At 49.3% G+C, this 13,933-nt stretch overlaps 1 protein-coding gene across 4 annotated transcripts in view; it reads right to left on the bottom strand.

Annotated features, from left to right (window-relative positions):
- The window catches only part of rhbdf1a (rhomboid 5 homolog 1a), a 37,902-nt gene that overhangs the window by 6,193 nt on the left and 17,776 nt on the right, over positions 1–13,933 (bottom strand). The window contains exons 2-12 of one of the 4 annotated variants that reach the window (XM_080841227.1): positions 9,070–9,214; positions 8,563–8,702; positions 7,239–7,355; positions 4,382–4,595; positions 3,656–3,862; positions 2,953–3,084; positions 2,119–2,315; positions 1,303–1,557; positions 669–780; positions 442–516; positions 93–254 (exon numbers count right to left, since the gene is read on the bottom strand). In XM_080841227.1, coding sequence (XP_080697353.1) covers positions 93–254; positions 442–516; positions 669–780; positions 1,303–1,557; positions 2,119–2,315; positions 2,953–3,084; positions 3,656–3,862; positions 4,382–4,595; positions 7,239–7,355; positions 8,563–8,702; positions 9,070–9,186 — 1,728 coding nt within the window. In that variant the 5' untranslated portion in view covers positions 9,187–9,214. The remainder of the gene's footprint in view (positions 1–92; positions 255–441; positions 517–668; positions 781–1,302; positions 1,558–2,118; positions 2,316–2,952; positions 3,085–3,655; positions 3,863–4,381; positions 4,596–7,238; positions 7,356–8,562; positions 8,703–9,069; positions 9,215–13,933) is intronic. The other 3 variants (XM_080841229.1, XM_080841228.1, XM_080841230.1) reach the window with 3 other exon arrangements.

Here is a 13,933-nt window from a genome sequence, read left to right as displayed (position 1 = left end):
AGAGAAACAGATAGAGAGTGATGGAGTGTGTGTGAGTGTGAATGTGTGTGTGTGTGTGTGTGAGAGGACTGTGTCAGGACAGATTGACTCACTGAACACTCTTCCTCGGAGGTCTGGACGCAGCCTGACCGGTCGTTCCGCACGCAGCAGGCAGAGTTCCGCTCAATGGCGCGCTTCGCCTCGATCAGGTCATGCACTTCCTGGTCCCGTCTCATGCAGGGCGAGAACTTGGCTCCTAGGTGTATCAGTGCCTCCTTGTGGTGAAAGAGGATAACACACAATGAGGAGAGAGACACAATTCATCAGTGATGCCCATTAGTGATTATGCATGCAGTTACTGCTACACTTCGTAAGGAAGGATGACTCAGCTAGATTAACCGGTGATAAGGAATGTGCTAGAACTCTCAGTCTGAGAAATCTGGTCTAAAATTGAGCACTTACTGAACTTGGTCCAATCCAAAAGTTTTCCTGTTGCACAAACTTGACATTTTCATAAACTCCTTTGTTTCGAAGAACCTGGAGTAAAAAACACATACAGGTAACAAACACAGCGTTAACCCAGAAAACCGTAACAATCTAAATTACACTTGCATCGAGCATACACTACGTGTGAACCTACAGTACATAGACAAAGGGTGGGGCTTTATGTGTAAGGACTGAGGACTCACAGAATCCACAGTCTCATGTTGGGAGAAGCCCACTGGTGCGATGCCGTATATGCACACAGCCAGGATAGTGATGAGCAGGTGGACAACCGTGATCCAGTACGTGAAGAAAGGCCTGGGGGGAGAAGCAATCAGAGCAGAAAATACATTCCATTCAATTCAATTCAATTCAATTCAATTCAATTCAATTCAATTCAATTCAATTCAATTCAATTAAATTCAATTCAATTCAATTCAATTCAATTCAATTCATTTCATTCCAATTCAATTCAATTCAATTCAATTCAATTCAATTCAATTCAATTCAATTCAATTCAATTCAATTCAATTCAATTCAATTCATTTAATTTCAATTCAATTCAATTCAATTCAAATTTATTTATATATTGTATACATATATATATATAAATATATTTATTTATATATATATATTATATATTTTATTCATAAAATTGTCTCAAGGCAGAGACTTTTGAGAGCTTTGCTTCATAATATTAAAAAAAACATAAAATATGATTAAAATGTAAATAATACAGCAGTATAAATAATGTGATTTATAACAAATATATACGTAGCTATATGAAGAAATTTCATGTGGTCAGTGAATGTTTGAATGCTGCAGAGGTCTGTGTGGTACCTATGGTCGTCCATGTCCTCGATCTGCCTCTTGACGTAGCTGTCGATGCGCTTGCGGTAGGTGCGGTTGGTGAGCTTGCCCACCATGCCCAGGCCGTACGGCCGCTTCTCGCGGGCGAACAGCTTCTTGACGGGCAGGGCGATGCGCTGGCCCCGCCGCTGGCCGCTCACACTCACCACCTCCTGCCGTAAGCGCACCTTAGGAGGAGGAGGAGGGATTCCCTCTTTGGCCTTCCGCCAGCCACGCTCCAGAGGCCTGCAGGGACAAACAGAGGGAACACATAGATGGGAAAAAGGATGGATAGATAGACAGATAAAGAGAGAGAGAGATAGATAGATAGATAGATAGACAAAGAGAGAGAGAGAGAGAGAGAGAGAGAGATAGATAGATAGATAGATAGATTGACAAACAGAGAGAGATAAATAGATAGATAGATACAGAGAGATAGGTAGATAGATAGATAGATAGAGAGAGAGAGAGATAGACAGATAGATAGATAGATAGAGAGATAGACATATAGATAGATAGATAGAGAGATAGATAGATTAGTAAAACTTACACAAAGACAGAGAGAAAGAGGGAGATAGAAAGCAGGTGTTCATTCTCAGACGTATTAATATCTATCATGCGGTAACGTCACGCAGCTGCAGTGAAGCATGTGACAGAAGCACAGTGCTTGGTTGTGAAGCCTCTCTCCTGAGGCCACAGGATGCTGTGAGCATGAGGCCTGCGGTTGCCATGGTTCCAGTGCCACTCACACGCCAACCCATGCGCCTGACGGACCGGGCGGGTCGGACCGGGGACGGGGACACTCACAACATGAGGTGGCTCCTCTCCAGATCGCTCTTGTTCAGCGCGCTGCCCGTCATGTCTGACTCGTCCAGCTGCTTGCTCAGGTCCGAGTCCTGGAGCGTGGCGTCCGACGGCGACTCGAACACCTCGTCTGCGAACGTGGACTGATCCTCGTGCATGAACGCGTCCTGAGCCGAGACATACAGAGAGGACAGGTACTTCTGATGACAACAGACAGACGGGACGACGCCACAACATCCAAACATCCAAAGGGAAAAAAAAAATAACACAAATACAGAGGAAAGAGACCGAAGAAAGGCATCACCTCCTGTTTCATGACTCGCGTATTTCCAACACACAAACTGAAGAGTTAAATAGTTAAAGGTACAATCTGTGATTCTAATCCCGCTTCCCATGGTTTTCTTATTGAACCATGTTGCTATGTGTATGCGCTCAGAAAAAAACTCTGGTGTTTGTACACAGTGCTGGCTCTGTGATTGTGAAAGAAAAAAATATTCCAGCCAATCAACACATTGCTTTAGGAGAACAGAGGAGCGGGGTGTTATTTGATTGGCTGTTAATATCAAACATCAACTATCTCGCCAGAATCAAGGAATGTACCTTTAAATACCAAAAGATTAATGTTAGTCTTACTCTGGCGAACAGAGAGTGTTATTTTAATGTAGACATTCATGTTAGTCTTACTCTGGCGAACAGAGAGTGTTATTTTAATGTAGACATTCATGTTAGTCTTACTCTGGCAAACAGAGAGTGTTATTTTAATGTAGACATTCATGTTAGTCTTACTCTGGCGAACAGAGAGTGTTATTTTAATGTAGACATTAATGTTAGTCTTACTCTTGCGAAGAAGGAGGTGTCCAGCTCGTCGGGGAAGGGGAAGTCCTCCTCGATGAAGCTGGCCGGAGTGAAGCTCCTTCTCTGGGCCCGACGTAGAGTAGTCGTCGTCGTAGAGTCCCGTAACGACCGGCCCTGAGAGACACACACACATGAAGCTGCCACTGATCTATATTCACCACAACAGTTAATACATCATACAGTTAATGTCATGACAACCAAAACAACAGTTTGTGTTATCTATGGCTTAACATTATTTATTACAAAACACTGATGCCAAGCCAATGAAAATATATGGTTCATTGCTATGCAATTCATAACTAGTTCCTTTTTCATATGCAGTTCATTACTATGCAGTTCATTACTATTCTCCTTCTCATATACAGCCCACAGTGTTGGCCTCTCACACTCCTGCTACGGTCCCCTACAGAGGGCAGAGCAGTTAAGCATCGCTCTCACTGGGCCACTACAGTCTGAGCACCTTCTGACTTACTGACAGAAACACACTGGTCCACTTCAGAAAGCATGGCAATCCCTAGTTTGCTGACGTGGATCCAGGGTGTCAATCTACGTCTGAGCTAGGATCACTTTGATGCCATTGGCTTGTGTAAGGTTAAGGTCAGGGTTAAGGTTAGGGTCAGAGTCAGGGTTGGGTTTAAGGTTAGGGTCAGTGCCATGGCAACGGTGCGGCGGCTCCCGGGCCTACCTTGACCAGCGCGGCGGCGGCCCTGAAGCTCATCTTGGCCACGGACTCCCTCTTGCGGCGGCGCGGCGGACGCCCGAAGCCCGAGCGGCTGCTGGTGAAGGAGCAGAGCGAGGCGGCGCCCGGGGTGATGGGAGTCTGCGGCACGCTGTAGCCGTCCACCTCCTCCACCATACGGAAGGCCCGGCCACGTGCCAGCGGGTCGACGATCTTCACAGATGGAGGAGGGGGGCATCCATTTATTCATTTGCATTCAGTAATTATTGTGGTTTAATACATAAATCTGTTTCTCTTTTTGGTTATTTGATAACATACTGCATTGATATCATTGACTTATTAATTGATACATTTTGCAATTTAATTAACATTTAATTTAACTAACTTAACTTAACTTAACTTAACTTAACTTAACTTAACTTAACTTAAAAGTAAAATAACCCAGACTGGTCTCTGCCATTACACACTGATCTGTCAGATGTCGGCATTTGATTTGCATGTGATTCAGTTTGAGTGGTGAGTTTTTTAAATAATCCTTTGAACAAAGTTTACTATACAGATGAAACAGGAGCAATACAGATACACCCAATAATATTCCAATGTCAACTGTATATACATAAGAAAAGTGATATGTGTATTGCTGCCTGTGTGTGTGTGCGTGTGTGTGTGTGTGTGTGTGTGTGTGTGTGTGTGTGTGTGTGTGTGTGTGTGTGTGTGATGGCCGATACCCACCTTCTGCATGCCATGCTGCGAGCTGGGCACGTAGAGTGGCGGTGGCGTCTCGGTGCTGGTGAGGGAGATGTTGTCCTGGCTAGGCAGGTCCATTTCGCGGATCACCTGCGGCTTCAGCTTCCCGTAGCGCATGCTGCAGTGCCGCAGGCTCTTCCGCTGCCATTTCTGCGTGGCATCGCCGTCCTTGCTCACGCCGAACCAGTCCGCTGTGCCCCTGCCATACCAGCCGCACCAACACCCACACTCTGGTCAGTCATGCGCACGCACGCACGCGCTCACACACAACACACACACAGCCTGTCTGTCTACACACAGTCCTGTCCACCAGCCTTCTCCTAGCAACTCTGCCACAGCTAACTCTGCCTACCTGCTATGCTTCAACTCAGAGAGAGAGAAAGAGAGAGAGAGAGAGAGAGAGAGAGAGAGACAGACAGAGAGACAGAGAGAGATCTGTGGCTATTTGAAGTATATTCTTCACTGAAATCTTACTGAATGAACCAGAAGGGAAAAGGGGAAAATCATCAAGGAAACTCAAACAATCTGTATCATGTGACGGGGACTTGTCCAGACATGTTTCCATTGAAGGTTACAGTAGTGTTGGTCAAAGTCCTTTTCTTAGCGCACAAAAAAGTCCCAGAGTTTCAGCAGCCTGATGCCGCTCCTCTTTCCCACGTTCGATTTGGCATGGCGCCTGCTTCACTACACACGGCATAATATCCCTCCACTCGCAATATACAGCACAGATCTCATTATCTTTTATTCTTTTTACGTTTCAGCCCTGCGGCCCTGATCTACCGCAAAGGAATATTCAAATAGTTCCCATGGATACTGAGGAGAAATAATGACTCACACACACAGACAAACACACACACACACACATACAGTGGCAGAGTCACTGGGGGTTGTTTACGATCTTGGCATATCTCAGAGATACCTCCAGCAGCCTCTGCGGTGTGAAGACACTAGTCATTTTGTTCCCCAACATCATAATTTAGAGAGCAATTAGCCCCCCCTTGTCAGAGATGAGGTATGAGAGATGAAACCTATTCATTTCTACACAACTGAGTGTGTGTGTGTGTGTGTGTGTGTGTGTGTGTGTGTGTGTGTGTGTGTGTGTGTGTGTGTGTTTGTGTGTGTGAGAGTGAGAGTTTGCATTACTGATATTCCTTCAGCTCACCCAAGTCCTGGCACTTCACCAGAGGTACAACCACTCAGTGACAAACCTAACCTATAAATAGGCCACACACACACAGGCTCACACACACACACACACACACAAACACACACACACGCACACACACACACGGACACACACACAGCACACACACCTAGAGGTGTGCTGGATCAAAAGGGGATCTAATCTCTCTTGTCTTCCTCTCAGATTGTCAGGAGCTGTCACCCTCACACAGCACAAAGGCACCAGCACACACACACACACAGACACACACACACACACACACACACACACACACACACACACACACACACACACACACACACACACACACACACACACACACACACACACACACACAAACACACACAGCACAAAGGCAGCCAGCACAAAGCCTCCCTTTATTCCTTTCTATTCCTACACACCTCACTAAGACCAAACCAAACAACGCTTCCAGAAACATCCGCAGACGAGACCACCACCCCACTGAATCGCTCCATTCATATCAGGAATGTACGTGTCTTGGCTAAGCGGCTGGCTTGTAGCCCTGATTACAGGTCAAATTCCAAGGGGATAGAGTCAGTAATTGTCAGGTGTCAGATAATTCCGCTGGAGTATCACAAGTATTCATCCTGACTGTTCCGCACACCTCGTCCGCACAAAAGAGGGAGTCCGCCATTCAAATACTGACTGTAAAAAGTGAATACAGTGTAAAGTAATCTGGTCTGTACTTCTTTTAACCATCTTTATCCCATTGCTTAATTTGATGTTTCACATAAATATGTTGTATACATGTTATGTGTAGTATCATGTTTATATCTATCTACAGGTGAATCGGGGGGGGACTTGGTGGTTATAAAACCTTTATTCTACTAACTGTGGTCCAGTTACCACAGCACACAAAACGACCTGCCCCTGTTGTGATGAGAGGCTCCTCAGACTCATGCTGTTGGGGGCTGAGCTGGGAACAGCTGTTTCTATCACCCACGTGAGCAGAACACTGTTTCTATCCCCCACGTGAGCAGAACACTGTTTCTATCCCCCACGTGAGCAGAACACTGTTTCTATCACCCACGTGAGCAGAACACTGTTTCTATCCCCCACGTGAGCAGAACACTGTTTCTATCACCCACGAGAGCAGAACACTGTTTCTATCCCCCACGTGTGCAGAACAGCACTATCACCCACGTGTGCAGAACAGCACTATCACCCACGAGAGCAGAACAGCACTATCACCCACGAGAGCAGAAAGGCACGCATGATGGGGCCTCTACTGGGGACTAACCCCCTTCTTAAGTCTGCCGATCATTTCTCAAGGTTAACTAAGGTGACAGGACATGACGGGAGCACTCAGTGACACTCCCAGTGGCCTCTGACCTCTGACTGACTCACACAGCAGGAAGTGATGAACCAGCTCCAGTAAAGTGCAGAGGGGGGATTACTGTATTCCCCCAGAGAGTATAAAGGTTCTCCCAGATGTTTGTTTTTTCCCCTCAGCCTTCCTGAATTCCTGAACGCTCCTTGAACTGAACCTTTCCAGTAATAAGGAGTGAAACTATGTTGGTTTAGAGCACGACAGACATTTTATTTCCTGAGCCTAAGCGTCTCCGCTGTTAGACCAGACCACACACGAGGCCTCTGAGGAGCCTGGGCCCCTGAGGAGATTGGGCCCCTGGGCTGTACCTGAGGAGGGTTCGGGAGAGGGAGTGGTGCCTCCTGGAGCTTCGGGAGCTCCTCCTGGCAGCGCGGGGCCCCTTGATGGGCACGGTGTGTATCCGCTCAAAGTGCACCCTTTTGCTGCTGGAGACGGGCAGTGCATGGCAGGCAGACGGGCGGAGAAGAGGAGAGGAGAGAGAGCCAGGCCCGGAGGGGGAAGAAAGGAGAAATGGAAAAAGAAACAGACACAGAAAGAGGGGAGAGAGGGCAGAGAGAGAGAGAAAAAATGGAGGGAGTGAGACCAGCTGGAAGATAAAGTACAGAGGCATGCAGAATGCCAGAGAGGCGGATTAGTGGAGATGAGCACCAGGGCTCCCTTATGAGGCCTGTTGATTAGCACGGCTAATGATGACTGGCTGCTGCATAAATAGCATGTTAGTGGAGACGGCAGAGGAGCTCAAGATTGACAGCTACTATACAGACACAACCTCAAGTGTCTCCATCACGGAGGTCTTTAATCACAGCCAGAGAGGATAGCTGAGGCCCAACAGAGAGTCTAGGGCAGAAATCACAACTGCCTGTGCATCAGGACCATTAGGATTAGCATTTGACCTCTTCAACCGCATGTGCATCAGGACCATTAGCATTAGCATTTGACCTCCTCAACCGCATGTGCATCAGGACAATTAGCATTTGACCTCTTCTCAGCGTAGAGTAATTAGCATAACATGCTGTCGGACGCACGTGTGACGTTTGTTACGGTCGCTCTCGTGTTGTGCTGGTGCGATTCTCCGTCAACAACGGTGGAAGGACTAAGACACGAGACTCCTCCGGCACACAGCACGCAGTGTAATAACAATTAGTAAAAAATCTGGAGTTACACCCATTCCCTAGCTGCATGCCCACGGCACACAGAAAAGGGCTTTGTTCGCGGTCCTGAGTCTGCACAGACGCTCATAACGGACCCTCTGTCCAGCCGCTCCGGGCCTGCTGACCTCCGACCCCTGAGGCCGACGTCTCGTGAGCGACTGGCCCATGTGAGGGTCACCGAGTGCAGGCTGGAACAGAGTGCTGATGGGCATGCATGCACGTGCTGTGGAGGTATGTGGTGTGTGTGTGTGTGTGTGTGTGTGTGTGTGTGTGTGCGTGCGTGCGTGTGTGTGGTGTGTGTGTGTGTGTGTGTGTGTGTGTGGTGTGTGTGTGTGTGTGTTTGTTTGTGTGTGTGTGTGTGTGTGTGTGTGTGTGTGTTGTGTGTGTGTGTGTGTGTGTGGTGTGTGTGTGTGTGTTTGTGTGTGTGTGTGTGTGGGGGGGGGGGGGGGTAGAGTGAACCCGTGATGGAGGCTCCTCTTACCTCTTAATGGTCTGGGTGATGGAGGACTGTCGCTGCAGGGGGGCGCGGCGGGGGTCGAAGAGGTCACGCGCAGGGGAGGGCATATGGGAGGTCTCCACGGGCATGCTGATACTGCGCAGGAAACCCTGTCGCTTCACGGGCTGCCACACACACAGAGAGGGAGAGAGAGAGAGAAGGGAGAGAGGGAGGGATGAGAGAGAGAGTTATTATAACAATCAAAAGAGCGGGAATCAAGAGCATTTGGAAAAGGATGGTGACAGAGTGGGAGGATGGATAGATAGATAGATAGAGCGAGAGAGGGAGAAAGAGAGAGAGAGAGAGACAGGGAAAGAATGAGAGAGAGAGAGGGAGAGAGAGATAAAGCTAGAGAGAGAGGGAGAGTAAGAAAGAGAGAGAGAGAGAGAGAGAGAGAGAGCGAGAGCAAGAGAGATAAATAGATAGAGAGACAGAGAGAGAGAGAGAAATATATAGATAGAGCGAGAGAGGGAGAGAGAGAGCGGGTCCTACCTGGACGAAGGTGGGCGGCTCGTCCAGGGACACCTGAGCGGTGGGGATGTCCAGTTTGAGCCATGGAGGTTTCTTCCTCTGCAGGCTGCTGGTGCTGTCGCGGCGTGGCTCAGCCATGCTCCCTAGCCCTCCCCACGCCTCCCAGCTGCAGCAGAGAGAGAGAGAGAGAGAGAGAGAGAGAGAGAGAAGGAGAGAAAGAGGGTGGGGGGAGAGAGAGAGAGAGAGAGAGAGAGGGAGAGAGAGAGGGGGAGAGAGGGAGGGAGAGAGAGAGGGAGAGAGAGGGGGAGGGAGAGAGGGAGAGAGAGAGAGAGAGAGGGAGGGAGAGAGGGAGGGAGAGAAAATTACATTTAATCACACATTACTTAAAATCTATCGCAGTTGCCAATTACAAAACAATCCACCTCTTTCCGAGTCCACAAGATGGCAGTCTCAAATTACAACTAGGAAAGGGTAACGATGTTTCTCTTAAGTGAGGCTGAGCACCATGATGTGTAAATAAACACCAGAGCCCAGATGTTTGCCTTCCTTCACACAACACACTGATCCACTTAACAAAGTAATAAATATTTGTGCCCAGCGAGTGGGAACGTTTATGGCAAGCAGATTATTCCTTAAAGCGAGTGGGAACGTATATGGAAAGCAGATTATTCCTTAAATGCCACGGACTACACCCTTAGATGCCATGGACTAGAGCCTTAAATGCCACGGAGTAGAGCCTTAAATGCCACGGACTAGAGCCTTAAATGGCACGGACTAGAGCCTTAAATGCCACGGAGTAGAGCCTTAAATGGCACGGACTACACCCTTAGATGCCACGGACTAGAGCCTTAAATGCCACGGACTAGAGCCTTAAATGGCACGGACTAGAGCCTTAAATGCCACGGAGTAGAGCCTTAAATGGCACGGACTACACCCTTAAATGCCACGGACTAGAGCCTTAAATGGCACGGACTAGAGCCTTAAATGCCACGGACTAGAGCCTTAAATGGCACGGACTAGAGCCTTAAATGCCACGGACTAGAGCCTTAAATGGCACGGACTAGAGCCTTAAATGCCACGGACTAGAGCCTTAAATGGCACGGACTAGAGCCTTAAATGGCACGGACTAGAGCCTTAAATGGCACGGACTAGAGCCTTAAATGGCACGGACTAGACCTTTCTGAGCGAGACCACCACAGCCATGGTCCATCCAGTCCCCTCCCACCGCCGTGATGCAGTGGCCTCCTGTCTCTCACAGGCTCAGAGGGCCCAAGCGCTGAGGCCCCGGCATCCTAACCCCGCCACCATGACAACGCCACTCGCTGCTGCTGCTGGGTCTGCGTCCAACCTATCATTTTGGTGAGCCTCCATAATGAATCTGGGCAAGCTGTTCCCCTGGAGCGGAGGGAGGATGTGGGGAGGGGGTGGGGGGGAGCGGGGGGCCCTGTGATCAGGCATCTGTTTGAGGAACATGCCCGCCCGTGGGAAAAGTCAATGGGGGCCTTGCTTTCATTAAGGAACCCCAATCAGTGGCCATCAGAATGTACCGCAGTGGCAGCAGAGTGTGTGCTCAGCACTCTGTGTGTGTGTGTGTGTGTGTGTGTGTGTGTGTGTGTGTGTCGACCTCTGTCACTGTTCAGATGGGCCGCAGGAGGGGAGAGAGAGATAAAGAGAGAGAGAGAAAGAGAGAAAGAGAGAGAGAGAGGCGTGTGCTGCTGAATCTCAGCTGAATCAGTCATATTGGGTCACATCATGTTCTCTCTGGCTGAGGTTTTAAATCTTCCCCAGCCTCTACCCAGCGATATCAACATCTGTTGTAAGTCTGCATGGAGACATTGAGGAATGAGTCTTGGCACAAAGTTATCACAGGAGTCAACGTTTAGGAGAAATATAAATCAGTAAAAAATAGGTGTTTCCCCCGACACGGAAAAAACTAAGTGAAATAAATAGAGAAAAATGTCCGTCCATAACGATATTTCAGCATAGGGCTTAAGCATTAACGCCATCACCATTAACATGCACTTCATATGTCTGAGGCCATGAGGATGAGTAAAGCCACACTAATGCGAGTCACAAGCAGGGGGAGACGCACACTGTTACTGACAGCTAATTTCACATCCCACCACCTCCTCCCAACGGGGGCCAGGACACTGGCAGGGTGAAGACCAGCGGCCCACGCAGAACAGGAGGGAACTCACCACACCGAGCCCACCACCCTGGAATGACATGAGGGCAGGGGAAGCCACCCGTGTGGAAGGGCGGGGCACTTGGCTGTTTGGAGGGCAGGAGAGCGTTCTCTGCCCCGCTTGCCCCTTCTTGTGTGTCTGGCCGGCTTGTGAAGACTGCCATTGAGTACCGCTTCGAACTGGAACGAAGCGAGCCGGCCAGGGGTTCTGGGGGCACAGCCAACGGATCCGGAGCCTGAGTGTAGTTTCTCACCCGTGCCACGAGCGAGGAAGCGAGCGTGGAGAGAGAGAGAGCCCTGCGTGTCTAATGCTAAATATATTCTACTCCGAGTCCTCTCTTCGAGCACCTCGGAGAGGTTCCTGTACGGGAAGTTAGAAAAATGAGTAGGTGCATGACAGCCTCTCCAAGGTGCTAGGAGAGGGTTCAGAGATAGCGGTTAAAAATCGGAGAGGCTTTCCAAGGTGCTTGGAGTGGGGGCTCGGAGTAGCATAAATTCAGCTTTACACTTCCCCGCCTGACTAAAGCCTGAAGCGTGTAGCGTCGGCACGGCACTTTGAGCTGTCACTGCGGGAGAAAGAGGTGTGGAGATTGACAGCCAGGGGAAGAGACACGGTTACAGTTAATGCAGGCCCTGAAGGAAGAGGCAGTACAATGTCTCCTCTCTGGCTTTTTAAGCAAGACCAGACCAGACCACCTACAGCCGGTTTAATCCCCACATCATCTCATTACGCTGTCCGGTTAAATCAAAAGACAGAGCTCTCAATGCTCTGTGTGATCACATGTACAAAAGCCATCAGCCTCCAGGTCTGCAGACTGCATTGTGGGACGGGAGTTTAATTGTGCTCTGTGCTTTAGTGCCATTTGACTCCGAGCCCCGGAGCTGAAAAGGAGTTCATCCGGCGGTCTCCGGTGTCTCCACCTCCGCCTTTTTTTTCAACGCTCCTCTCACCCCTTCTGGCGCTTTCTCTGACGCGGGTGAAGTTCCAGGGCCTTCCCGTCGGACTCAAACATTCCCCCCAGAAGTTGAGCTTCAGAGCCGTTTGGCAGCACCAGCAGCAGGCTGTGGCTGTGGCTGGCCGCATCCTTGTACTCCTTCTCCTCCTTCTCCTCCTGGGCCTCACCCGCAGCTTTCCCTTGCATGCTTGTAAGCTCGCCCAGATACAGATAGACCTCCCTGTCGCCACCCGCGCAAAACGTGCACAGGGGTGGGTAGGAGGACCAGGGGTAGGAGGACGAGGGGGAGGAGGGTGTTGCTCCTGGCTCACATTCCAGGCCCGACCAAAACAGCGCCTGTGAAACCTTGGAAGCAGCAGCTGTACAGCTTGGAAACCTCCCTCACATATCCTCACCCTGCATCAACACACCAGGGCTGCCTTTGGAGGACCAGGGAGCACAGAGGCTGGATGGGGCAGGAGCTGGGGCTGGGGCAGGATGGGGCAGGATCTAGGGTTGGGTCAGTGACCGCCTCCAGAGATGGCCAGCACCTAAGCCAGCGACCTGAAGTGCCAATCACAGGAATAATTCCTCCTCACCTGAGACTCATGGCTCACTATGGAGTGAAATATTCATCCTCACCTGAGACTCATGGCTCACTATGGAGTGAGATATTCATCCTCACCTGAGACTCACAGTGGAGTGAGATATTCATACTCACCTGAGACTCACTATGGAGTGAGATATTCATCCTCACCTGAGACTCACAGTGGAGTGAGATATTCATCCTCACCTGAGACTCATGGCTCACTATGGAGTGAGATATTCATCCTCACCTGAGACTCAAGGCTCACTGTGGAGTGAGATATTCAGACATTCACCGCTGTGGATGCGCCTGTGCGCAGTTGAAGGGGAGTGGGGGTGGGGGGGTGGGAGGGCTTCTTTGAAAAAGGGTGATATCCTTAAGAAGGCTTGACTGGAGCGAAGCCTACATGTGGCTCATGTCCAAAACAATATTCACATGAGGGTTTTTCATGAATCACCTCTCTCCGGCTGACAGAAGGGAAATTGCCCTCTTCAAAGGCCTGGCCTAGACACCCATATAATCACTTAGCCAAGAGAAAAGAAAAGAAAAAAACATAACAACTCACTTGTTCGTGTCTAAAGGGGAAATAGTGTTTTTCCCACAATGAATCTACCCTATCTGTCTGGGCCCTGGTGTTACGTACACACTCTTGACTCAAGCGTTATCTGGAGGACTCAGAAAGACTTGTTTTGACTAAGAGATCCCAATCATCAGAGAAAGGGGGAAAAACACACCGCCCTGCCGGCATCCCACTGGTCCCTGATCAGTTTCCTGCCTCATGGCTTCACCAGCCTGATGCTGGCCACGGGCAGACACTTCCAGGAGCGAGACGCAACACTTTGTGTTTTTTTTTTCAACTGCACAGACACAGCTGCTTGTCGCCGTGGTAATTAGTGTTGCCCCACACAGCTACCTCAGGATGTGTGGACAGACAATCAGGACTCCTCCTCCCCAGGCAATGACTGTGTTTTCAACACAGCATTTGAAAACATCGACCTGACACACGAGTACAACTTGTACTTCCCACTTTGTCTGCGTTGGGTTTCACATTCACCCTAGGGCTTTTCCTCATCCACACAACAAAAGGGCTACACAATCTACTACACTGTTCTATTCACACAACCAGAACTTCCGTCATGTGTTTCACTCCCAGGGCTTTTCGTCAGAGCCGTGAGGTCA

Source organism: Sprattus sprattus (genome assembly GCF_963457725.1).
Source record: "Sprattus sprattus genome assembly, chromosome: 6".
NCBI lineage: Eukaryota > Metazoa > Chordata > Actinopteri > Clupeiformes > Clupeidae > Sprattus > Sprattus sprattus.
This window is presented reverse-complemented; position numbering and strand designations above follow the sequence as displayed.